The sequence below is a fragment of the Ochotona princeps genome, chromosome 1, assembly GCF_030435755.1.
Source record: "Ochotona princeps isolate mOchPri1 chromosome 1, mOchPri1.hap1, whole genome shotgun sequence".
Classification (NCBI taxonomy): domain Eukaryota; kingdom Metazoa; phylum Chordata; class Mammalia; order Lagomorpha; family Ochotonidae; genus Ochotona; species Ochotona princeps.
Genome location: NC_080832.1, coordinates 120,025,606 through 120,052,707, shown reverse-complemented (window position 1 = coordinate 120,052,707; position 27,102 = coordinate 120,025,606). Strand labels below are relative to the sequence as shown.

The 27,102-nt window shown below is 41.8% G+C and overlaps 1 protein-coding gene and 1 pseudogene across 1 annotated transcript in view; both read right to left on the bottom strand.

Annotated features, from left to right (window-relative positions):
• Positions 1-855: 855 nt before the first annotated feature.
• The window catches only part of LOC101520931 (cytidine monophosphate-N-acetylneuraminic acid hydroxylase), a gene marked incomplete at its 5' end in the record, with an annotated part of 60,169 nt that continues 33,922 nt past the window's right edge, over positions 856-27,102 (bottom strand). Inside the window, 8 exons of the mRNA XM_004593112.3 lie at positions 856-1,033; positions 4,280-4,376; positions 6,859-6,974; positions 13,689-13,805; positions 15,653-15,827; positions 16,902-17,042; positions 25,926-26,061; positions 26,875-27,012. Coding sequence (XP_004593169.3) covers positions 4,301-4,376; positions 6,859-6,974; positions 13,689-13,805; positions 15,653-15,827; positions 16,902-17,042; positions 25,926-26,061; positions 26,875-27,012 — 899 coding nt within the window. The remainder of the gene's footprint in view (positions 1,034-4,279; positions 4,377-6,858; positions 6,975-13,688; positions 13,806-15,652; positions 15,828-16,901; positions 17,043-25,925; positions 26,062-26,874; positions 27,013-27,102) is intronic.
• LOC101534492 (nucleoplasmin-2-like) lies at positions 7,602-8,312 on the bottom strand (annotated as a pseudogene).

The window sequence follows — 27,102 nt, the reverse complement described above, 5'->3', positions numbered from 1 at the left end:
CTAGTATGAGCTGTGGGCATCTTAAGTGGTGTCAACCAATGTCCACCCCTACTGTCTTGTTACATTCTCATTGCTCCTTTACGGTTACAATGGAAGATTGCAACATACATTTTTATCAAGCCTGTGTCAGTTATCAACTTACTGATTCTCAATTCCAAATGAACTATTAATATCAGTTATATAAAAATGTATACTTTTCCTCTGCCAGCTGGAACAAGGTTATCTATTGGTGTACAGAGTGCTGGAGGGATACCAGTGCCATCCCCTTGCCATGCCACCAAAGCACACAGTTCCTCCCAAGGGGCTCCACCACAGCATGTGAGCAGCAGTTCCCATAGCTAGTAGGTTCCTTGGTACCCACAAGAGGGATTCCATTTGATTTTTTCTGAAATTGACAGGTGCCTGTGAAGGAAAGTCAGCCCCCAAGGTCAGAATTACCTTTGGGTTTCCTCCCTCCTCAGTTCTTGGTAGCAGCAGAGAGGGTAGGAAACGGCCAGTTCTTGGGTATATTTTGAAGGTCGAAAGTGACAGGATTTTACTGATGGGGATATGACAGCAAGACATACCATTTTATATAACAGTGTTTTGTTTGAGAAGTGACAGCAGGTATTGGTGGGGATGCAAACTAGGAAAAGAGAAAGGAAATGAGGACACAAGAGATTGATGTTGTATTATCAAGGAATTGCTGGGTACTGGGAGGAGTGAACCAGTAAGATGGCTTGAGACCACAAGGCGAAGTGGTGGTGAGAAAAAAAAAAATCCTATTTTAAAATATTTATTTGCAAATCATATCCATTTAAGCACATTTTATATTAGTATAACATTCACTTTGATTGATAAATTAATTATTTGCTGTACAGTATGGATCAAAAATATAATTTCTGAATTCCAAGTGTTCTTATAACTCATGATGTACGACTTGCACTAGAATCAGATGCTGTTTGTCTTCATTAGAAGTAGTAGATCATCACAAGTTTTGTTACCAATGATGTTAGAGATTAGGGAAACCAACTCTGCCACCAGATTCTTGTGCCTTCAGATTTAAAGAAGTAAGACATAAAATCAGAAAACATCTTGAAGTTCAAATCAGTGGTATGCTAGATAACAATTTTTTTGAGTAACAAACCATAACATTATTGTTTAAACAATCATGAGCATCATTAAAAACTGCTAGTTCAGTCATTGAAATAATGTTATTTGATTTTCAGAAAAGGAGTTAACTTTCCCAAGTACAGATCCTAGAACTTTTCTACTGATTTTGAAATACTTTTTGCCATAAAACTCATGTTATTAGTTAATGTGGACATGTCTTATTCATCAAAGTATGACTTAACTGAGAGCGCTGATCAACTGCATTAAGACTTTGCAACTGCATAAAAAATTATTACTGAGTAGTGTTTGCTCGTATGGATGTATTGTTGTTGGCTCATCCAGCTGCCAGTCTCTCTTGCCTTGCTTTGGGAAGTGTGTGATGTCAACACAGCATTTTGAGAAGTTGAAAATTGCTCATAGACTTTCCTTATTCAACTACTCATATCTTTCTGGACCCTATTTGGGGAATCAACTTACTAAGAAAGAAGATGTTTGCTTTTCCCTTCTTTTAAAATTCCACATTAGTTTTTTTTCTCTCCCCCACCCCCCCTTTTTTTTTTTTGGTCCATCATCGATCTATGCCATTTCTTCAAACATGTATGGAAAATCCTAGATTTTGAATTTTTATATCACAATGAATTCATCCTTTTAATTCCATTTTCCATAAGTTTTTTAAAGTGTCCCCTTCCTTCTCTTCTTTCCTCCCTTTCTCTTTAAATAACCTCTGTTCCCCTTCCCTCTCTGTTTCTCATTGCAGGCTTGGAGGCATCCCTTTGCCTGTGTCCAACTTCACAATTCCTAGTGTATTTTGATTTCTCCAGAGAATTTGTTGTTATTGGATTCATTGCTTCAAAGAAGAGGATTCACAGAGAACTGTGGATGAACTAAGTACTTTTTAACATGACTATGTAGTGAGCTGCATATGCAAGATATGTGAAGAGTCTCACAAGTGAAACATGTAGCCGCCCATTTCTGAGGTCATAAAGCAGAGTCTGTTTGGTATAAAAGTCTTGTGTTCTATTTGGAACATCAGCAAACTCTTGAAGTTTTCACATGGCTTGGCATCCTGTGAATAAAAGACATTACCAACGAAAAATAACATGGATCTTGGTGTAACACTTTTCCATTGAGGCAAATGTTTCTTCTCACTCTCCAGTTCAAACTATGTACTCTGTGATGATTACAGCAAGTGAGAACCAAACACTGGAATGTGAATCCTTCCAATTTCTTGTGGATTCAGCTGTGACTGTCTGTGGGTCATGGAACCTGCCGGTTTATTCCCCAAGGTTCACGTGCTCAACATTTGTGCAAGGCCCTCTTTGAGGCATGCTTTATGCTTATGACACAGCCCTGTGAGGTGTTACTATCATTAGTTTCCATAGATGATAATCTGGGACACAAGGAGGCCAAGTAAATTACCCAAGATCCTCTGGTAGGAAGCAGCAGCAGAGTTTTAACCCCAGAACCCAGATTCCCAACCAGCAGTGTTAAACACCACATGTTCGCACTGTCCTAGATAACTCAAATGCACATACTGACCTTGCCTGTGGTTCATCTCCACTGCACTTCATTCACTTATCTAACTGCACCTATGTTTAGCCCATCTTCTTCTAGAACTGCTTCATCCCCAAGGCCTTGGACTTGGCACTCTCTCTGTTGCCTTACTACCTTCCATTCTTCCTTCTCTTTCACAGCTATGCAACTTGCCTCGTGTCTGTGTTGAGCCTTCCTGGTTCTACCAGTTCAGAACCATGCCCCTTTCCTTATTTCTCTGCCATGTCAAGAAAACTAGGCATTGTTGAAATTCACCTTGTAACTTCTACCTTTCTACTATCACCTACACTTTCTGGAGTATCCCTCTGTTAGTCCCTCCCCTCTTTTGCCAGATCGGTAAAAACTTCACTTTAAGCAGGTCTACACTTTGCTACTCTTAGTTCCCCCATGCCCTACCTCTTTGCAGTGCTGTTGCTAGTTGTTCAGAGTCATCAGATGTGATCTCAGTGATCTTTACACTTACCTGGCACTATAAATACACTGCTTTGGAGAGTCTACCCTGTCATATAATTGACTGCAACTTTCAGAGCCTCCCTTCTGGCTTATAATCATGACTTACAAACCCAACCCCAAGCCTTGTGATAGCCCATGGTATGAAACAAAAGTCTTTACAACTAGAAAGAATATAAGAGATTTTCTAAATTGACCCTGATGTTATTGATTAAAGACTATGAAACCAACTTTAAGAGGAGTTATGCCAGCAGAGGAGACCGAAATTCATCTGATCCTTTCTTCATTCTCTAAATGCAGATTAAAGATAATTATGCTTAATTCAGGAAGCATGTTAAGCTACAACATCTGTTTTCTTGAACCCTAAAATATTTTTAATTCATATTATACGTATTGTGGGGTGCAGCATGATATTTACATACCTGCCTATAGTGTCATGATGAAATTAGAATAATTTTCTATCCTTTTATTATTTTATGTTTGGAGGCTTTGAGCTTTTCTCTTTTAGCTATTCATGAAGTACATAATAGGTTACTATAGTTTATGATCCCCCTGTCCCGACCCAGTGTGCTGTAGGACACTGTTACTACTTTTAAGAAACCCTTTCTCTACTGGGAGAGTTACTGCAATAAAATGTGCAATGATATGTGTCTGTGGAATGAATAAACGAGTATATAAATAAATTACATGAGTCAAAGAATTTGCGATTTTCTGTAGTGACATTATATGGTCCTTTAGGTCATAACATGTAGAAATAGGCTTTGCAATCCAGCTAATAAGACCATGTCAACAGCCACTGAAAACAATGGGAAGCAGCTTTGTGCCAGACATGCTCATCTCCAGCAACCCAGAGACAGAGGAAATGGGAAGGGGTGTGTTCTATATGATTCTGTCTCTAGCATTCCTGCCTTCCTTGTTGTTGAAGTTTTCCCTGTGTACTGAGGGCTGCTGTACACTCACAGATACCTGGAATAGTTTCTGTTACTACCGATGGGCTTTACGCTGACCTCCTTTAGAACCAAGGGCCTGCAGACTCTGGACGGGATGCACTCCTGATTCGCTTTACATAGTTTATAGTTGAACAATTCAGATTTTCAGATAGGCGTGTGCCTGCTTCATCCAAGTGTGAGAACAGGGTCCCAGGCACATGGCATGTGTCTTCACAACCCACAGGACATCTTACCTGGGACATTCCAGGTCCACTTTAACCAAAGTGCATCAGAAACGACCTCCAATTGGGTGGCGTTAGAGGAAGTTTTATTTGAAAATGATTCCAAAACCTGTGAAAAGATAAAGCAGGGTGGGATATTAGGGAAACTTCCATCCTTCAGCATCATCTTGGTCCTTGGTCCTAGGTATCCCTAAGCTGTCCTGTCTCAGCTAGTCACCTAACTTAAGATATCAGATACGGACAATCCTTTAAACATTGCAACAATGTCTGCTTTCAGTTGTGTTATGATGTGTCTTGCTTCAACAAACTCCCTGGCCGAGAGTGGTAACCTAGCAACTAAAGTCTTCTCCTTGAATGCGCCAGGATGCCATATGGGTGCCAGTTCTAATCCTGATGGCCCCGCTTCCCATCCAACTCCCTGCTTGTGGCCTGGGAAAGCAGTTGAGGATGGCCCAGAGCCTTGGGACCCTGCATCCATGTGGGAGGCCTGGAAGAATCTCCCAGCTTCAGGTCAGCTCAGCTCTGGCTGTTGCGGTCAGTGGGAGAGTGAATCATCAGATGGAAGATTTTCCTCTCTGTCGCTCCTCCTCTCTGTATATCTGCCTTTGCAATAAAAAATAAATAAATAAAATAAACCTTAAAAAAAGAAAAAACCTCCCATATAGGAAAATCTGCAGAAAAATACACCTCCCAGATGTTATTTATGGGAAGGATAACTGTATTCCCAGTGAACAATTTAGCAGAAGGGGCCAAAAACCCAACCCTGTGTGCAACCCCACACCGAAGGTTATATCCTGCAGAGATCCCTATAAGAGATAAGAGTGCGTCTACGGCCATACCACCCTGAACGCGCCCGATCTTGTCTGACCCTGGAAGCTAAGCAGGGTCGGGCCTGGTTAGTACTTGGATGGGAGACATAAGAGTGCAAGATGCACCTGCCTGTTCATTCATTGTTTCACATCGTGCAAAGTAACAAACCCATGAAAACTTAAAGATATGCTAAATACATTTAAACCCAGGTGTATGGCAACAGGACAGCAGGCATGAAAAATGACAAAGGAGAGAACTATAACAAGCATGTAGCAATAAAAGAGGTACAACATCACCCCAATTTAACAAAAGTACATGTATGTGTGCTTGCAAACAGAAGAAGAAAAATTAACCAGACACACCAACGTGATGCATTCTATGGTGGTGGGATTATTGATTATTTCAGTTTTTTGCATTTTAAAATATTTTTCCAAATTTTCTACATTGGAGATATATATATATATATATATATATATATATATATATATATATACCACTTTTATAACAAGAAAAACTGTTCAGTAAACTCATAAACTCCATTTGAGGGCAATCAAGCTAAGTGGAGCTGCACCTGTTTCCCAAGACCCGTTATGGGATCTTCTTCTATTAACACCTTTGCTATTGAGACACAGCTTAACAAGGTGGTCATGAGCATCTAAGTCCAAAAGTTGCCAGGACAAGGACCACTCTGAAGACACCTCTGGAATCCCCCAAAACAGTCATATTCTATTTCTACCAGAACAAAATGCGAAGTGTCTGCTCTGCTGAATGTGCACCAACCTGGAATGTTTTACTGCTGTTCAAGACATGAGCCTGAGCTGTGCATTGCAACAGGGACATCCTGAGGATGAATTGAGGAATTAAAAAATGCAAGTCATGGAACATATGGACTGGAACTGCTTTAGAAAAAATGCAACAATGTTGTTCCCTTCCTCACTCACCTCTAGGAACAGGGGGACCAATTCATTGAGAGAAGTTGACAGGCCAGAAATAAGCCTGGGATGGCTCATACTGAGCTGTTGCCAGGTTCTCCCAGGGATGCCAGTTGGGGTTATTTGCTCATTGTTTTGTGCACTTCTACATTCTTTAACATTTTTAATACAAATGAAAACACTCAAAGGAAGAGCAATGAAAAAGAAATTTTCATAAATGTTTGGGCTTGGAAGCTTAGAGCATTAACTAGACAGTAGGTTTTGTCTGCACGTTTTAGATGACTGAAACTTCTAAACAAAATTTCTGCATGTTTTAAAAATTCAGGAGCAATGGTGAAATAGAGTCTTGTTTCCACGAGTGATTATTTTACAAAATATAGAGACTGCAAATGGCTCTTCCTAAGGTTTCAATGCAAATATTCCAAACATGTTCATAAGAACTTACATTGTTTTGAAGCACAGACAGGCAGAAACTCTGGGGGCCATTTTTGTCAACCACTGACCCACCAGACTGATGCTCAGGGTTGAGTCTACACGAAAGGTGATGGAGGTCAGTGTGACACAATTGCCACATTCTGGCCATCTATGGCAAACACCCCCTTCCAGTGTTCTGATGTTTTTTTCCTTTTTAAACCAAACCAATTTCCCAATGGATCAGGAACACAGTCACATGAGTGTGTAGATGATTCTCTAAAAATATGATGCTTTCTTAACCAGGTTTGCATTGAAACAAGTTAACAAAAGTGTGACACACTAATGAGGGATGTTGGTGTGTCTGTCAAGTTCAAGGGCCACAAGTGATCCCCGATAGGGCCCCAGAGGTACAGGGACAGGTGTTTTCAGACTTACAGATGATGGTATATGTCGGGGTCCCGCTGGAGCCGGGTTTGGAATCCTATGTACAAGTCATCCCATAGCAGCCCATTCTTCACCACATGTCTCATGACATCAACCCGGCTACGAATCTGAAAGAGACATAGGACATGCTCACAAGGACAGCCCAGGCAGCACAAAGTAGTGAGCCATCTCCTCTCTAGGTGAAGCAGCTGCGTGCTGGCAGAGGTGTGCAAAGGCTGAAACACAAGCCTCCTGGAACAGGCACCACAGGCTGAGTAGCAGGGTGCTGCTGAGCACAGCAGAAAACACAAAAGGAAAGGAGGGGCAGTCAAGAGCCAAGCAAGCTGCTAAGAGGGCAGACAGTGGCATGAGACCAACAAGTTCAAATCCAGGCTCTGGCTGTGTGATCTGAATTCTGGGATTTACTTCCCTCCTCTTTAAAATGAACATAATAAAATAACATTCTTCACAGAGTTATTACGAGGATCTAATGAGTTGATGTGGATAGAGTGCGAAACACAAGGCCGGGCATGCATTCAGTAAATGTCTGCCCCCACCAATACTGCAAAAGCAGAGATGAGTGTCTAGCAGAGCACCTAGAGCTTTTTTTTTTTTCAGGTACAGCAATCTTTATTGTGACTCTCTTCCTTCCCACACTCCCTTACTCCCACCCTAGAACCCCATGGCACTTAGACACAGGTGCAAGGTGTGGGGTGGGTGCACCTGCTCCCACTGAAGGCTCCCCCCGCCAACACACAGCTCCAGCCACTCTGAGTTCCACCTCATTTCTTGGGTCCTGGCTTCTTGGGGAGGGGTGTGGACTTGGCCTTCTGCACTGGGCTCCTGACTTGAAGATTAGACCTGGGGTAGAGGGGGGTGGAGCTCACCACCTTGTCTTCCTTCGCCAGCTTTTTCTTCTTGGCCACACTCGCTTGTTTCACAGACATCTGCCTCTTGGTGGGTTTCACAGGGCTCTCCTGCAGGGAGGTGTCTGCATTGTCATCTTCCTCATCCTCTTCCTCCTCTTCCTCTTCTTCCTCCTCTTCCTCTTCTTCCTCCTCTTCCTCTTCCCAGGATTGGTCTGAAGTTTCGTAACATTCCTTACCGCTGAGGAACACAGGGCCCGAGCCGGCCCTCAGCTGGAAAGTGACAGGAGGGGAAAGATCCACTTCGGACAAGGCAATCATGGACAGGACAGAGAGAGGTCTGCAGGCAGGCAATGGTGATGGGTGGGATCTTCTTGTTTTCCTGGCCTGCTGGGGACATGACCTCCATGCGGTGCAGCTGTCTTTCGCTTTCTCCCCCAAGCAAATTGTGTTCAACCACAGCCTGCAGTTCTTCCCCACCGCCCCCCACCCCGTGCGGGGCTTCCAGGTGCAAGTTCACTTCTCCTGACTCAGTTCACATCCCCAGGGCAACGTCCTCATAGGTCTATCCGCTGTGTTGCTGTTGCTACTGAGGTTCATGATGTCTGTCTCGCGTGGGAGCTGGCCTACTGCACGGCTTCGAGCTGCCCTCACGCCATCACCAGCCTCCTCCTGCTCACCAAGCCTTTTTTTTTCAATACAGGAGGCAATTTATTAGAAGAATACAGGATTTCCAACACCTGTGACAAATCAGTTCATAGCTAGCACACTTTTTGGAAGGGCAGGACATGCTATAATCACAACCTGCTACTTCTGGGTTCTGTACAACAGTAAAGGGAGTCATTCCAGATAGCCCTCCTTGTAGCCTGTGGAAGGGACTAGAATGTGGATTCACTTTTGCTAGCCTTTTGCGCCTTATAGTGCTGGATGTTGGCCTCAAACTTGTCAAGCACATGCTGGCAGACATTCATGAGTTCATTCAGCCCTCTGAAATGCCTCCACAGCCAGAAGGGCACCTTGAGTCCGAATGCGCAAATTAATTTTGTTCTCTGAAGGGTGGATCGTGGTGTCACCACAAAATTCCACTTCCGGGTTCTTCATGATCATGCACCGCAGAGAGTTTCCCAAGGTATGGTCTTTCTCATGCAAAATAAACGCCATACAGCATCTATCACACACACAGAGGTTGAGTGGAGTCTGCTCACTGCAGCCTGCAGCCCCAACCTCCCAGAAAAGAGGGTTGCCCTCAATCAGGTGCTGAGGCCTTCACCTGTCAGAATTCCTAATTTCTTTTTTTAAAGATTTATTTATTTTTATTGCAAAGGCAGATATACAGAGAGGAGGAGAGACAGAGAAGAAGATCTTATGTCCATTGATTTATTCCCCAAGTGACTGCAATGGTTGGAGCTGAGCCAATTTGAAGCCAGGAGCCAGGAACTTCTTCTGGGTCTCCCACACAGGGATGCAGGGTCCCAAGGCTCTGGGCCATCCTCGACAGCTTTCCCAGGCCACAAGCAGGGAGCTGGATGGGAAGTGGGGCTGCCAGGATTAGAACTGACACCCATATGGGATCTTGGCACGTTCAAGGCAGGGAATTTAGCCATTACACTACTGTGCCTGGCCCAGAATTCCTAATTTCTAAGCCAGAGGCTATTGAACCAAGAGTTCTGGGTTATAGAGACATGCCACATCTCCAGCAGTGCACAAACTAAGTTTGGGACCTTAAGCTTGTTGATTCTGAGAGGGGCTTGCCGGGGTCCGTGTGGTGGATGTGGAAGACAGGAAGGTGTGAAGAGCGTTGTTCCATTGCAGGCAGGGCCGCAATAAACTCCCCGCTGGGCAGGGCTGGGGGGGGGGATGTTGCTTTGATCACCTGAATGCAGCCCGCTTTCCATTGCTGGACACCGGACTTTCCCACTGAGTTTCCTGTAACCTATCTAGGCATTGTCTGCCCCTGCGGGGTTAGGGTTAACGTGTAGTATCTATGCGAGTTTGAAAGCTGATGTTGCTGATATTCGCTTGAGCAAAAGGTTTTTACCAATTGCTGTCACAGCTGCCTTCATTGGCAATATACTGATCAGGGGTGTTAACTCCCCCTTTTGATCCTATACTAATCAGAGGCATAGAGCAGTTACCTTTGCTTAGAATCCTCTTCTCCTATTGATCTTATGCTAATCAAGGGTGCTAACTCTCCAGAGGTAGAGGAAATCCATTCTTTCCCTCTTTCTTTGATCTTTGGGTCCTGCCTCCGGACACATTCCTCCCTTAGCTGATCCAAGAGGAATGTGTTACTGATTGAGCTTGCCTTAGGTGAAACATACGGCAGAATCGGCCATAGTAACACCCACTTGATCATGACATAGAAAGTCTGAGCCAGAGTTTGACTGATTCTGTATAAATAAAGCGGACGGCTTTACTGCGTCATCCACAATCATCATGGAATCCTAGTGGTCCGTCTCTCTTTCTCTCTTTGCGCTGACTCCACGCACACTTCACGAGTTCCGAACCCGGGCCAGAGCTGAACTCCTGCAGGGGCTGACCTTTCGTGACTTTTCAATCATTGTAAAATTGGGGACAGATTTGAAACATTCTTCTGGCACCATTCAGGAGGTCTTAGTTAATTGACTAGATTTGGGGGCAGAAGGAAAAGGGAAGCTGGTTATTCCTTTTCTTCTAGCTTGGTTGGCTGGGCAGATGACATCATCAGCAACACAGAGCAATTGCTTTTAGAAGAGTTGAAAATACAAAGCATTGAAAGTTAACTACTAAGGACACAGAAACCTGGATGATGCTATCCAGCAGGCAGTCAGTGGTCAAGCACCCAAAGCTTGACAGGATTGGAGGGAGCCAGGGAGTCTGGGCTGGATTCACAGAACTGTGGGTGGGGATGGGGAATCAGTGGCAGAGAAATGAGGCTAATAGATGAGCTTACCAAGAAAGAGACTGGAGAGAAAGAATGGATTCAGCACAATACTCTGGAGGAAGGTTTAGGGGTAGCTGGAGAGATGGGATTCTAGAATGCAGGAGAAAGTCAGGAAAAGAAGAAATGTTAAGGGCATTGTCATTGAAGAGACAAAGAGGACTTGCTATTCAAAAATGATGGTAAATCATACTCACAGCCTGTTTCCTCTGCCTTTCCAAAGCCAACCCAAAATGTTGACAGAGCAACTATACAGATACAACAATGAAGAGTCATTGGCAATCAGCAGATTTCAGCCAACCCCACAAGCCTAGAAATCAGGCACACGAGTGGCAGCAAAACGAGCAGGGCAGAAGTTGTGTGACCCCAGTGGGTATGTGGAGGGCATTCAGACAGGCAGTGAAGACTGGCAGGTACTAGAAACAGCAGCAGCAGAAACAGATGAACCCAAATACACATGCCTGGAGCCAATGACCAAATATATTTAGTTCAGTTGTTTTCTCAATAAATGAAGTTTGTGGGGAAGAACAAGGTCAGAATGTATACTTGTGATGCTCAGAGAACTGAGGAATCCCCAGACCTCCTGGCTGGTTGCTAACTTCATGATGTAAGGCATCCTCATAGTTCCCAGATCAAATACATCCTAGAACTTGTTTCATGCAGTCCATAGTCCTCTTAAAAATAGAATTAATTTTACATATTTGTAACTCTCAGTAATTCTTATGAAAATTCAGATTGCTAAGTGCTGTTTCTGGAAAATTCAGAACTTCACTGGGTGTGGTATAGCCCGTGCCCTCCTGATTTGGCATGTGCTGACCATTGGATGCAGCCCCTATCCAGCTTATCCCATTTCTGAGCCTGACCTTGGGCTACTTGTGAGCATTTGAGACTATAACCCCTGCTTCATGCAAAGCTCGCAGGATAACAAATCCTCCACCTAGAACCAAAACCCCAAAACACCTTGGAAAGTTTTGATTGGGAAATCTGGATGAACACCATAATTACGAAAAGTCACCTGCAAGGGAAGAAGGATCAGCGTGGCATCACCTTTCTTTAGAGGAAACGGTGCATGCAACCGGATGTCAGAGGAACAATTGCTTTCGGGTGTCCGAGATCAGTGATCCAGGAGTTCATGCTCAGCTGCACCATCACACGGCAGGAAGCAGGAAGTCCCACAATGAAGGCAAGCAGGTGAAGGGAAGACAGGGCAGGTTGTGAGAGAAGCTCACCTGGCCCGCAGAGACCATGCAGTGCTACAGATTGAGACACAGAAGCACAAGGAGTGAATGTGACAGAAAATATGATTAGGAAGGCAAAAGACAATTAATGCAAAAAAAAAAAAAAAAAAAACCAGGGGGAGGAGATAGACAAGGTACCAGGTGGCAGGAAGAGGCAACTTTCCAAGTATAGACATACCTCAGCCTGCAGAACTCTCACCAAAACCCTGCAAGTTCTCTTCCTGCCTCTTCCTCTCTCCCTCACATTGCTTTTTCTATCAACAAAGTAACCTTAAAGAATAAAAGACATGGGCCCGGCGGCGTGGCCTAGCGGCTAAAGTCCTTGCCTTGAATGCCCCGGGATCCCATATGGGCGCCGGTTCTAATCCCGGCAGCTCCACTTCCCATCCAGCTCTCTGCTTGTGGCCTGGGAAAGCAGTCCAGGACGGCCCAATGCATTGGGACACTGCACCCGCATGGGAGACCCGGAAAGAGGTTCCTGGTTCCCGGCATTGGATCGGCGCTACATCGTCCGTTGCGGCTCACTTGGGGAGTGAAACATCGGATGGAAGATCTTCCTCTCTGTCTCTCCTCCTCTCTGTATATCTGGCTTTCCAATAATAATAATAATAAAATCTTTAAAAAAAAAAAAGAATAAAAGACATGTGCCAGGCAAGATTTAGCCCAAGGTAAATGTAAATCTAAATTTGCCATAGAGCTGCTGCTTATTTTATCCAAAAGATGCATTATTTATGACTGTTTAAAAGTGACCTTTTTTTTCCAGTTAAATCTATTTTTAAAAAGTTTGAGAGGCAAAGAGAAAGAGCACTTCCACTCACTAGTTCATTCCCCGAATGATCACAGCAGCAAAGGCTGGACTGGGCTAGTTGGGAGATGGGAATTCCATCCAGGTCTTCCAAATGGGTGGGGCCATTAACTGCTGCCTCCCAGGGTTTGCACTGATACAAAGCTGCAGTCAGAAGCCACAGGTAGGACGCAAACTACAGACTCCAGTCTGAAATATGGTGTCTTAACTATCAGGCTAAATATCTACTGCCCTTCCTTGCCAGGCAAGATTACGGACTATTAGGCCCTGAGTAAGTGAAAGTCTCACTTGTCCCCTTCCTTTGGGCTCATTCTCACCCTATCATTTGTTGCGACATTCTCTTGGTGTAATGTACGTGAGTATGTATTGCAATTTCAAATTCTATATGAGTGTAAGAATCATTTGATATGTTAGGTGGATGTATAATCTACGCTTAAGTGTATTGCATACACCATTTAATAATGTGACTCACTAATTGAAGAGTTTTCAATACTACTTCAAATAATACAAACTACATTTTTAATAATATCTCTGAAGTCTGGGCTCATTGCTTGAGCCAAAATGCCACAGGTGAAGGAGTGGCTTAAAACTGGAGCTCAGTGAGACTCCTATGGCAAGCAGGGATAGAGACACCACTGAGCAAAGGAAGAGAGACCAGAGGTTGCAGTCTAACACTTTACGAAGAGCAGACTTTTGCAGAAGAGAATCTGTGAAAGATTTAAAAAGAAACACATGTGAACACTAGCTAATAATGTTGCAATAGAAATTCCTTGGTCTTGACAAATATGTAGTAAGATATTAACAACTATGTTACACTATCTTTGCAATGTTTCTGTAAATCTAAACTTATTTTAAAATTATAAGCTTGCTTATGAAGGAAGGAATATAGAAGAAAGAGGGGGAAAGGAGGAAGAAAAGAGGGGAGTTAGAAGAGGAGGACTAGGAAGGGAAAGGATGGTGGAAGTGTGGAAAAGCGAGTAGAGAAGGAGGGAGGAACAACCACCACTGCTTACTTCCTCGTAGGGATGCTCCCGGCTTGGTCTTTCTTTTGGAAATGATAAATCTAGAAAGTCAACCAGGTAGTCATATCCTCCAGGAAAGGGGTTGAAGTCCTCATCTGTCTCAATCATCTGCAAACAACAACACGGTAAATGGAAGAGGAGCATCAGTCAGGTAGTCTGAGTCTTTACAGAGTTCAATGAATCAGTAAAACCGAAAAGGCCTTAAATGGTGGCAATGAAATTGAAGTTAAGAACCACCAATCTCTTCTTTCATCTCTCTCTCTCTCTCTCTCTCTCTCTCTCTCTCTCCTTATTGGACAACATTCAAATCTTCCTCTACAGAAACAAAATTGTTTCACATCGCTAAAATTAATACAATTCATAGAAAAAGATATCATTATATTAAGTACTGAGATATCCAACATTGCCTTTAGTTTGCAGGTGAAGAATAAAAATGTAAAATGTTTCTTATCATACAAAGGAACTCAAAAAGCTCATAGAATATGTATTATTTTATAAATTATATATGGCTTTCAAAAATAGTTACCTGAAAGTGAACTTATCTTTTTAATTCATTTTCTATAACTTTTAAAAATATTAGCATATAGCAATTAAATAGCTTCATTGAAAATTCTAGAAGTTTTTCTCATTTTCATATTAATTGTCTACTTAAAATTGTAACTTGGACAAGAATTTCTCAGGTGGTTGGTCTTCAAAGACTATTTCCTAAAGATGTCTAGGAATTCATATAGGAACCAACACCTAATTTTGCCAACTGAGGACTTTAAAAAAAAATCTTACATCAATGTGCTTTTATTTCAATAGAAGACTGTTCCGATGCTCAAAAAACAAACAAACAAACAAACAAACAGAAGAGCTAATCCTGGAATAATAAATCTACCCCAGGAAAACAGAGTGCATACCTTTGTCCCAACATGTATTCCCTTGCTCTTACTGATTTCCTTACTGACAGTAACAACTTTGTCACAGACCGGCTTTAACTCCCAGGGAGGTATGGGAATTCACTATTTTTGGAGAACGGCACATGTTTCCTGGATTAGTATTCAGAGGTCAGAAGGTTAACTTGGGGGGGGGGTACTGAGTGTGCCCATTTCTGATCATCCCTAAACCCTGCTTCCCTGTACATCTTTAGGTCATTGAAATGCATAAGCAGTGGTGGCTGGTTATTTACCAACGTTGCAGTTACAACTGGTCCAGCCCAGGCCTCCCTTTTTCTCACATTCTCTGTCTGTTCTGTTTGATTTTGATATCCCTCCAGCACTGGACTCTCAGCTTCTGGCCCTGTGTATATGTGTTGTGGCTGATCTATGTTCTTCATTTAGACCCTTCTCTTGGTCTGAGCACTTTGTCCTCTAGCTCAAGATAGGGACACCTGCCTCCATCTCACCTGGTCCCAGTTTACCACCTTCTACTTTGATGAACTCTCATTGGCCCACCTTCTAGCCCTGATGTTCCCTCAGGGTTCAAGGAGGGATTGTTGAGCTTGGTATGATGGCCCAGTGGCTGAATCCTCGCCTTGCACACACCCAGGATCCTATATGGGCACCGGTTCGTGTCCCAGTTGCTCTGCTTCCCATCCAGCTCCCTGCTTGTGATCTGGGAAAGCAATAGAGGGTGGCCCAAAGCCTTAGGACCCTGCACCCATGTGGGAGACCCGGAAGAAGCTCCTGGCTCCTAGCTTCATATTGGCTCAGCTCCAGCCATTGTGCCCACTTGGGCAGTGAACTGGTGGATGGAAGATCTATCTCTCTGTCTCTCCTTCTCTCTGTAAATTGCCTTTACAATAAAAACAAGTACATTTTTTAAAGGAGGGGTTGTTGATCACATTATAAAAATATCTTTGTTAGGCACTTGGAGGACTTAATGTAATATTTATAAGAAATAAATAAGAAAAGAGGTTTTCATATATTTCTCTAATACAAGAAAGCAAAACCAAATAATTTATAATAGCATACCCTGACCACCAGGTTATAATTCTTAAAGCCAGCCCAAGTGAAGTATTCTTTTATCCAGGATGAATGAAGAAAGATTTCATCTCCTACAGCAGCATTCAAGATGTCCAGATATGGTCCAAAATCCCAAGAATCCTTGTAAATTTTTGTCCCCTCTGGAGGCTCGATGATGCCCTTGCTTAAAGACACAAAGATAGCATAACAGCAAAGAGACAGAAAATGAAAATGAACATCTAACTGGCAACAATCACACCAGTGACTTTGATGCTGCTCAGAGAATTCCAAATCCCACAAAATGTATCAGAGGCCCCACCATGATCTAAACAAGAGAAGCACTTGGCAATCATCTAATATGATGGGTTTTACAGAATTGTTTCGGAGAATAAAGTTTATGTCTGAGAAAAAAATTAAAGACAACTCATTTGGATGCTTTGGGTTCAAATAACTAAATCACGAGAATGTTGAATGGAGCCGGGCCTAGCTGACCCTATGGCTGTTTGCCCACCTTGCTTAGAACGAGTTTGTTGAAAATAGCAACCACAACCTGGCACTAAGCAGGTGCTCAATGAATACTGGTTGAACAAGTGAATTATTTCAGTCCATCCAAGCCTCAACTGTCAGATACAGGCCAATTTTTCTTTGAACCCAGTTAGCAATCTGGGTAATGAAGCTTTTTGTGCTCTGTTTATCCCATGTAAAGATAAGATTCCTTCATGAAACATGGAATTCTGAGTCTTGGTAATGGAATGGGACATGATCTGTAAGCGCTTTATAGAGGTTGACAGTATGGTACAGGGTGGTAAGCTCCCACCTGCAATACTGGCATTCCATTTGATCAGTTTGAGTTCCAACTGCTCCACTTCCAATCTTCCCTGATAATACATGCAGGGAAGCAGCAGAAGATGATCCAAATGCAGGGACTCATGCATCTGTCTCGGAGATCAGCTGTTGCAATCATTTGGGAGTGAACCAGCAGATGGAAGATCTCTCTCTTTCTCCTACTATCTCTGTTTACTTTGCTTTTCAAATAAAAATAATCTTAAATAGGAAAGAATTTTCATACCCAACTCCTAATAAAGAAAAAAAGTAATCTACAGATTTTATTGCACAAAAGCTTGATGTGCTAGTCAACAAAAATTTAATATTACTACAAAATAGGAAAGTATCAAGATATCATGGAATCCTTTTAATTCCTCCTACCATTATAAAACCTCAAAAACACGATTGCCCTCTACAAACACTCAAGGCAAACCTGTCTGTTGGGTCCTTTAGCACCCTTCCCAGATCCAGGATGGCACCAGGTCGTGGGGTCCACGTTACCACATTAGAGTTTTTCTTGATAAGATTGTTGAGTTCATTTGGGTCATTTTTGATGTTTGTGTCCTTAATATACCTGAGAAAAGAGTATTTCCATATAAGAAAGCTTATTCTTAGATGCATGGTCTGATTAGTACTATGACAGAACTTTTTCAACTTCTCTACTTTCCCATTTCTCCATCCTCCTCTACTAAGGACTCTGCTTGGCTAATGTCCCTAGTTAAGAGGGAATTGTTAGTCGAAGAAGTCATACTTCACTTTTAAGAACAATCATATGATATTGGGCATTACATTTGTATGCTAAAGACTTATAAACAGGCAAGAACTTCACTCTTGTGTTTAATAATAAATACTGTTTGACAGGTATCATGCTAAGTGCTTAATATAAACCAGCTATTTTCCCTTCACAGTGATCCCATGAAATAGCTATTATTATTATTATTATTATTATTATTATTATTATTCTCACTTTATAGAGAAAGAAGTTCAGGCTAAGGAGAGATCAGACAACTTGTTTTAAGGCCAAACCACAGTCCTGTTCCAGCTCCCTCCAGCCTCCAGCACACATAAGTGGGCAGAGCAGGCTTGGCCTTTGCAAGACCCACAAAGAGGGGCTTCTCCCCAATTATCGGAGTAAACATTGAAATGACAAGATCAGGGCCACAGCATCAGCTGGCAGAAGCTGGCACTGGGGACTAATTCTGTTGAGTCAAATCACAGGACCACCTAAAGAGTGCATAAACCGGGACAGAGAGACCTGGGAGGGAAAAAGTGGGTTCCCCCTTCTTGGGTCACTATTCCCGTGGGAGGGCATGAAAACTAGGATGGGGGCTGGGATGGCTAGGCAGAGGCACTCAACAACATCTGTGAGGGCTGGATGGTTGAGTCGATTAGATAGAACTAAGCTTTAATACCCATTGACAAGTACCAGAGCCAAATGGGATGGGGGACAGACTGGTCTTCTGCTACACAAATTGGCAAACCAGGGTAGGGGGCAGGCTTGGTGGGGGTTATTGTGGGTCGCCCCGACTAGGCTGCAGCTCCCACTGGTTGATGTAAGGGCCGAACCAGACTGGACTGCAACACCCATTGGTTCCAGTGCAACTCGGGACTGAAAACAGAACCAACACAGCAATTGCAACCACCAGCTGATCAGGGTGATGGACTGTGCCGGGCCCTGTGCTTGCTAGAACATACAAGAATCTGGTCTGGGAATACCTCAAAGTATCTTTGGAGATCTCCCCACTTGAACTGCTGGACTCAGAATTCTAACCAAGAAAAGACAGAAGACAGAATAGGACAATCATTCATCTCAGCTACATGTTGGCAGCGAAATGTGGGACAAATGGAGACTTCATGATGGACCATATCAATCAGTGGACCACCTCATCGAGCGAAACTGGCAGTGACTCATAACTGGAGAACTATTAACTCCACTTGAGCACATATCTCAGAGCATGCCCCACATATGGGACTTGGGGTGGGCGGGAAACCGGGTGGGGCTTCTCCCTCAATACCCCCTTTTACCTCAGATACATGATGGAAACAATATGGACATAATAGCATTGCCCACCTCCCTATCCCCCTGAACCTTTTTTTTTTTTTTCCTTCTCTTTCTTGATTTTCCTTCAACTATAGTTAACTATGTAAAGATTGTCAACAACAATACAATAAAATGGATTATATAAAAAAAAATGACTGAATTCAAACTCATTAGAATTATACACACACACACACACATGCACATCCATCCCTAGTGCTAATTAATCCTAAAATCTAGTTTTGAGTTGCACTGTTGATCAGAGCTGGCCAACTGTCCAATCTAATTCCAAAGCAATGTTTCTCAAAAAATGTAACTCACTGGTTTCAATACCATATTGCAAGATGCTGGTGGTGGTAGTATAAAAGAGAAAAAGGGAAAATCAGAGACAAAGAATTTGCTATTGAAATTCACCTGGGTTGTCTAGATTGACAGAGCTATCAGAGGGAATTTGAGTTTCTTGAACTAAAACTTGGTAAGCAAGGCTTGGTATTTTTAGCCAGTTACACACAGAATGCATATTTGTATCTGAGGATTTGTATTCCTGTATCACAAAGGTGACACACACTCTGATGCTCTTAGGATTAGTTCCTGGGGACTTGTGAAGGCATTGTCCTGCACCCACAGGGACCATCAGCTCCTCCTTCCCTGTCTAAGTTGCATTCTCTAGAATGTGCCAGCCCCCTCTTTTTTTATCTTCCTGCTACCTTTTGTCTCAGATGGGCTCATTGACTGGTCGTCCAGCCCCTGGCTTCCCTTGCTAAACAGTATCATTATCCATTATGCTTCCTGAAGTCTGTCATGTTGTTCACAATGCTCCAAGACTCCTTCACGTCCCCTTTTTGTCTGTCCCTGAAATCATAATAAAACCAATATCTGCATGTTATTGGGGCACTCCGAGGGGGCACTGCAGGGACTGAAGGCAACATATGCTGGTGATTGACACAGAGAAGTATGGCTTTCAGTAGCCTAGAACAGTGGCATCACATTTTGTGGTCAAGTAACCCACCTAGTACCTTCACTTCTTTTTCTTTGCTGTTTTTTTTTTTTTTTCTTTTCTTTAACCACTGCGCTATTGTGCCTGGCATCTTTGCTGTTTTTTTTTTTTTTTTTCTTTTCTTTTTTCAAATACTGACTTCACTTAAAAACCACTCCATCCAGATTTTCCACCATAGGGCTGGCAGAAACCCAAGCACTTCCACTCCCTTCCCGGGAGCACCGGCAGGGAGCTGGACCTGCAGCAGGTTAGCCTCCAGTATAGGATGGCAGTGTGACAAGCAGTGACTTAACCCAGTTTACCACAGCCCGTTCACACATCTACCTCTTCTGTAAGTCCTTGAAGTCCAGTCTAGTTAATATTTCTTATGTCTAAATTCTCATCCTCCATCTGTCACCATTCCTTCTTAGGTTATCTGGATTTTCAAAATACCAGGAACAACATCCCCTTTTCTTTCCTACCACACGGACCAACCTCTCCAGCTCACACCTGATTCCATCTCTGTCCCTCTATGCTCTTTATCAGACTTGGCATCCCCTCAAAATAAAATCCAGTCATGTGGCCGCCCACGGGCCACCTTACCCTCGCAGCTGCCCTAAACTCTGAACGTCTTTATATTCTTCCTTGTCAGCTCCCATTCATTCAGTCTCAGCCCTGACTGCATCCTCTTGTCCACCCTAACACTCGTCATTCTGTATAGCACACCTCTTCTGGTGGACCTTAACTCTGAGAACAATCGCTTCCTTTCTAGTGCCCCAGGGCCCAGTGCAGTGTTGCTCGGTAAATGAGAAGTGAATTAAGGGCTAATGAACAGTATGGATGAGAAGAAATGAGTTTTTAACCTTAGGCCAATCTTTTTGGAACCGTTTGGGAGATACAAGACAGCAATAATGTGAACAAGAAGTTTAAAACTGGAACGCATCATTAACAGGCCACATAGAACAAACAGGGCAGATAACTTTGGAAGAACAGCCTCAGACAGACAGGATGTGACATATGGAGGGGACAAAGTCCAGAGAAGTCAAATAATTGGTCCCAATGAATCATGCTTGAACCAGAATCTAAATTCTATGAATGCTGCCCATACCACTGCATTGTTGGCTCTAGACAGCAAGACGTCAAGGACCATCCCTATATGCCTTGTTATCATGAACATTTCCCTCATGGGCTGCTTTCTTTATTACTCAGTAAACCTAAAGAAGTGCGGGGACGTGTTGGATGACACATTCCTTGTCTACTACATCTATTCATGCAACAATTCTAGTAATTGCATTATCCTGTGGCGCTTTGCAAAACTCGTGACACTTCTTCAGAAAAACATCATAGATAAGAGACTGAGTCACTGTGTTTGCTTAAAGCCAAAATAAATTCTACACGTAATTGACAGAACCTCATAAAAATGAAGTTTAAATCTTTGTAGGATTATGGTTAACATTTAAAATGATAAAACTAACACTCTAGGGCCTGGCATGGTAGCCTAGTGGCTAAAGTCCTCAGCTTGCATGCTCCAGGATCCCATATGGGCTCCGGTTCATATCCCAGTGGCCCACTTTCCATTCAGCTCCCTGCTTGTGGTCTGGGAAAGCAGTTGAGGATGGCCCAGAGCCTTGGGACTCTGCACTCATGTGGGAGATCCGGAAGAGGTTCCTGGTTCCTGGCTTCGGATCGGCACAGCACCGGCTGTTGAGCTCACTTGGGGAGTGAATCATCGGATGGAAGATCTTCCTCTCTGTCTCTCCTCCCTCTGTATATCTGACTTTCCAATAAAAGAAAAGTAAAAATAAATCTTTTTTAAAAAAAAGAAACCTAACACTCCAAATATTATAAAATGAATATACATGTGGTATATATATTTTCCAGAAGCTTATAGATTCTATAAAATGTGAATGTCACTTAACTTGAATATAGCAAAAACACAACTTGAACACACTTGTAATAACTATTATAGCCTAAGCTGCTCCTTAATAATCAGTCGGCCTTTTTTTTTTGTTCCTCAATCTTTTAAATTTAGTTAGACTCACAGCTTTTGCTTTTGTCTTTTATTTTTGAGAGGTACAATTCTATGAGTTTTGTGCATGAATAAAATGTATAGATTCATGTAACCACTACAGTTTATTTGACAGTTAGTTCACCACCTTCAATACTTCCTCAAGTTCCCCCTTTGTGGTCATATGCTTACTCAACTCCTGCTCTCTAACAATATCTAGTCTGCATGTTCCGATTAAAAATTCACTTATTTAATGGTATCAGGTATGCAAAGTATTTTTTTAATCTGGCTAGTTTGACAATTATTTTTATCTTTAGTTGTCAGCGGTTTTATTTCAAGGTGTATAAGTGGCATTTGTTTGAATTTACACTGAGGTTTTCTTCTAGATTCTAAGTTTATGGTATTTAACAAATTTGGGAGGGTGTCAGTTATTACTTCATCACATTTTCCCTTTTTTTTTTTTGAGCCTCCAATGTCATGATTATGAAACCTTTCAGTATTGTGCCTCACACCTTGGACACTGTGTTCTTGTCTAATTATATTTTCCTCCTCTTTGTAATTCTGATATCTAATAAGCTATCCTCAGGTTAACTTACTTCTTCAATTCCATTATGAATTTGAATCTACCCATGACTTTTCCCGCCTATATTTTGTGTATCTTTCAGTTCTGAAACCCCCCACTTGGTTCTTCTTTGTACCTCTCTCTGTTGTGCCTTTTCCTATTGCATTCATTTCAAGAGTATGGCCATTATAGTTTGCCTAAGCAATCTCTTTAATTCTATTTTTCTGAGTCCAGCATCTCTGTCATCTTATGTTTACCAGTTGCTGCCTTTTGAATCATTTTGAATTGTATTTTGGACACTTTCAATGTTATCTTAGGAAACTGTCTGCTAAAAAAAAACCTAAACTTCCTTCACAGGATATCAACCAGACCCAACCAAACCGGCAAGGTTCATGCTGCCAACTTCTATTCCTCCTTTTTGGGAGGTGGTGCCAATGTCAGTTCCATCTTCAAAGCTTTCACCATTTTCATACAGAACCAAAACCTAAGAGAAGCCAAAAGAAGCCTGGAAGATCTGCTCTTCTGTCCTGAAGCGTAGGGCTCCTTCTTCCTCTCTTCACACCAGAACTAGAAGGCTACTTTTGGGCTCCCTCCGCTGCAGCCACTGTGCCAGCCCAGTTTCAGACTCCCTTTGAGGACAGGCTAGGAGACACTGTCTGAGAACAGGCATGTAACTGCTGGTTCACGGGTACTTCAAGTTCTGTTTTCCATCCCTAGTCTGTTAGCATCTCAGTTCAGAACCTTAGATATTAACTGCATGTATTCTGTCTACTGTTACCAGCAGCCATCAGTGAGAAAGACAATGTAATCAATGAATAAAAAAAAAAAGTGTATAGTGCTTGCCTTCATGGGATCTGGAGCTTGTGTTTCTGATACTACAAGGCATCCAAAGGGCTGACTTATCCCTGAAACCATGGTCTGATGCTGCTTCCCTGAAACCATGATCTGATGCTACTTCCCTGAAACATAGCTGGGAAACTCCAAAAAATCATTTTCTTGGTCTTGGAACCTTTTTTTAAAAGTTGCTTCTCATCTTACATTTTCAACTATTACAGTGCTATACTTCGAAGAAGAAGTTTACTTAGGGAAAAAAAGTATATCTGAAAATTGGTTTTAATATTAGTTTAATGTTTAACAACTGTTTCCATTTCAACAATTTTGAACTTGGTTATAGAGAATGTAATTAAGGAATCCTTACAAAAGAAAGGTTCCTACACATTTACAATGTAAGAGAATCTACTAAATTCGTTAACATGACTTTTGTCTAGAAATTCGTCATTCATGAAATGTCTCATGGACTTTCCCCAGCCAACTCTCTTGGAACCCAGTTCATGTATATGGACTCCAGCCTGATACAAGAAGGTGTCACTGAGTCAATTTTTGGTTTTTAGTTTCTTCGGTGATTAAAAACAGAAAATAAATTTTAAAAAAAAAATTTTAAAAAAAGATTGCCTGTAAATGCCCATTATAGTAACGAGCAATGTAACAGTCACAGAATAAACCTGTCACAAATGCACTTAACCCTTCATTGTCCAGAGCCATTTAGTGCAGGGGCCAACAGTTCAGTCGACAACACCGTGTTGTGCTACAGCCTCCTTCATGGGGTGTCAGGTTGTTGCACCAGATTCTAGGACTTTGAAAACTGGTTCCACAGCAACAAAGAAATATACATTATAGCTTAATATTCTTTTTAAGAAGTCAGTTATATCAACCTCATGCAAGTTTTACATACAGAGAAATAAACTAGCTATATTGAAAACTTTGCTACCTAGCACCACTTCAGCAACCAAAATGATCCAGTTCCAGGGTCTCCACATAGCTGAATAATAGTTTTACTTCATTGATAGTTTTTGTGATGTTAAGAGAGTGGATATTACATGTTCTTATCACAAACGATGATCATGTAAAGTGCATGTAAGCTAGTTTATCATTCCACAATGTTTATATAATTTTAAATATCCAGATGTATATGATAAATACATATTTTTTCTCTGACATTTTTTTAATTGAAAAGACTATAAGGGAGAGATCATACCTTCTATTTTGCATACCAAGTCCTTGAAATTCAGTGTATATTTTCAATGTGCAATATGTTTTAATTCAGATATAAATTTGCATAAAAATATTTGATCATATTTAGATTTCATAAAATGTGTAGATCAAACAGTAGATTCACATGATCCAGTTCCAAACATATTAAAAATTTTCCAGCAGCAGAATCAAGCCACAGAAAAAAGCAAAAGCTCTTTTTCATGTAACATTCAAATCAACATCAAACTGGTTCATTCTTTTAGAATAATTAATTTGACTTTGAAGTGAAAATTTATTTTCAAAACTTAATCCAAATTTAGCAATTTCACTAAATTTTAGGTCGACTCATCAATATTAATATTGAATTCAAAAGAGTATTACATAAATTGAAAATCAACTTTAAATTATCATACTTACAAAACATTCTCTAAAATTTTCCCTTAATTCTTCAGTTAGCTGCAGTATTATCAATCTAAAATAAAATCTTCTATCTACTGATTTTTTAAATGGGTAATTTCATTACCATTGATTTACATTATAAAAAGTTCAACTTTTAACCAAAAAATGCTTGATATGAATTTAAATATGTTCCCCTGAATAAACACCTCTTAGAAGACAAACAGCCAGGACCATAGCATATGACCTTTTGTGGAGATAGGATCTTTATGGAGATTATCAGTTGCAGTGAAGTCATTAGGCTGGGTACTGACCCAATATGACTAATATCCTTATATGAAAGAAAAAATAGCCTGGACATAGATAGAGACAACCAGGGAGAATGCCACATGAAGAGGCACCAGGTAGGAATGGCCAGCAACAAGCCTATCGGTATCTGAGGCTCCAGAGTCTAGGAGAAGGGTCTGGAATAGACCTTGTCTGGCATTTGTACATGGACCATAGCCCTGTCCATACCTTGATCTCATGCTTCTGACATCTAGCATCTACCAATGCACAATACATTTTTGTCGTTCTAAATTATCCAATTCATGGTGCTTTGTTACAATAGCTGTGGGAGACTGATAGAACACATATACCTGCATAACCAGGCTACAGATAATCTCAATCTCATGTTACAAATCTTCACTTGAGCTTCATACTGAGCTTTTCTACACACATTGTGATATCAGTGAGAAAATGTAGGCTGTACTGCAAAGTTTATCTTTGGCTTCTGAATATTTGGCAAGTATTTCTGTTGTTTCAAGAAAACCTTGAATTGGAATCAACAGTAGATGTCTTCCATTGACCAGTGCCATTGGAAAAGAGCACATCATCAAAATCATCACATTGTCTTCTTGCAACTGTTCTTAAGTTGGTGATGATTCACATCATTTATAGAAGTTACACTGCTGCAAGAGAAATTACAGCAGACACCCACATTACAGATGTTACAACACCGTTCTACTCTGGGATGCAGTGTGGCACAGTGAAAGAGCTTAGGAGCTCTGTACACCAGAGCCCAGTTCCTCATTTCCAATATTCTCAACGAGGTCAATCTGTGCCTCTGCCTGAGCCCATCTGAAGAAAAGGTTTTAAGCCATTTTCCTCTCTGTCATTGTGATTAATACAGGATGATTTGATTAAAAGCCCTCAGTTTACTTCCTGGCACACACTTAATAAATGTCAGTTGCCTTTCTCTCTCCTGGGGCCCTTTCAAAGACTCTCTTTCTGAATTAACTCTGTGTGGCCTTCATTCACACCCTCCATTCTCTGGCAGCTTGCTAGAAAGGTCTTGATGCCCCCACATCCCTTTCATTCTCACTTCACATTGCATTCACAGTAGAGGCACCCAGACTCACATACACCAATTTGTATGTAAAGATAATACCAAAATGTAAGTTATACTTGTCTGATGGGTGGGATTCCACAAAATATCCAGCAAAGGGACAATAAATTCGGGGTTGCAGGTCCTTCACCAGCTGAGCCTTGTAATTCAGGAGCTTCTTCCTTTCTGTTTTAATGAACTGGGCTTTCCATTCCTCTGAAATGACAAACTTTGGATTAGAGTCTTTGCTGTTCAGACAGCACAGAAAAGCAAATTGGTGTGAGCACTCGACAGGACCAACAAGGTGTGCCGTTGGTGAATTGCATGTAGCCCATTTTGGACTACATGCCATGAGCATTAAAGTCTGGATTCCCAATTTCATACCCTTCCTGGTCTTCCCATGAATCCAAATAACTTGTCTTGTTGGCTCCTAAGATGTTGCCCTATTACATTTTGAACTGAGGACTGTCTTTCACAATACCTCCAACTTAGCAGCCTGGTTCTCGCTAAGAGTCTAAGTTTCTTGTGAGAAGGACCATGTCTCAGTTGTCTTTGTACTTATTCTCCAAGCATTGAGCAAAGCGTTATGCTTGATACTTCATATTACTTTGATATAAAATACTATCAGGAACAGATGTTGTAGCATAGTAAGTTAAGTCACTGCTTGTGAAGCCTGCATTCCATATTGTTGTGTCAGTTTGGGTCCCAGCTCCTTTACTTCCAAACCAGTATTCTGCTAATGTAATCCTGCTAATGTAGAAGGCATGAAATGATGACTCCAGTGTTTGTGCCTCTGTGACCCATAAAGGTGGAGTTCTAGGCTCCTGGTTTCAGCCTGGCCCAGCCCTGTTTGTTGGAGGGCATTTAGGGAGTAAACTAGCAGATGGAAAATCTCTCTCTCCCTCTTACTCTCCTCTCCCTCTCATTCTCTTTTCTTTCTTTCTCTCTTCTTTCTCCTCCCTCATCCTCTCTCTTTTAGTAAGATGAAACTTTAAAAAAAAAACTAAAAAAAAAAAATTAAAATATTACCAGTAAACTTTCCACCACTGAAAGTCATTGGAAAGCCTGATGCTCCTCCAGCAAAATCACTCATCATTAGAGCTACTTTTTCAGGCAGCCTTCCTCCATTGGGTCTGGTGCAGTCCACTGTATTCAGTATTTTGTGGCCTGAGGAGAAAAAAGTGGCCCAAATACTGAGGATGAAATCATAAAACCATAGTCTGGATTCCCAGGCAAGCAAGTCCTCCATGAACCATC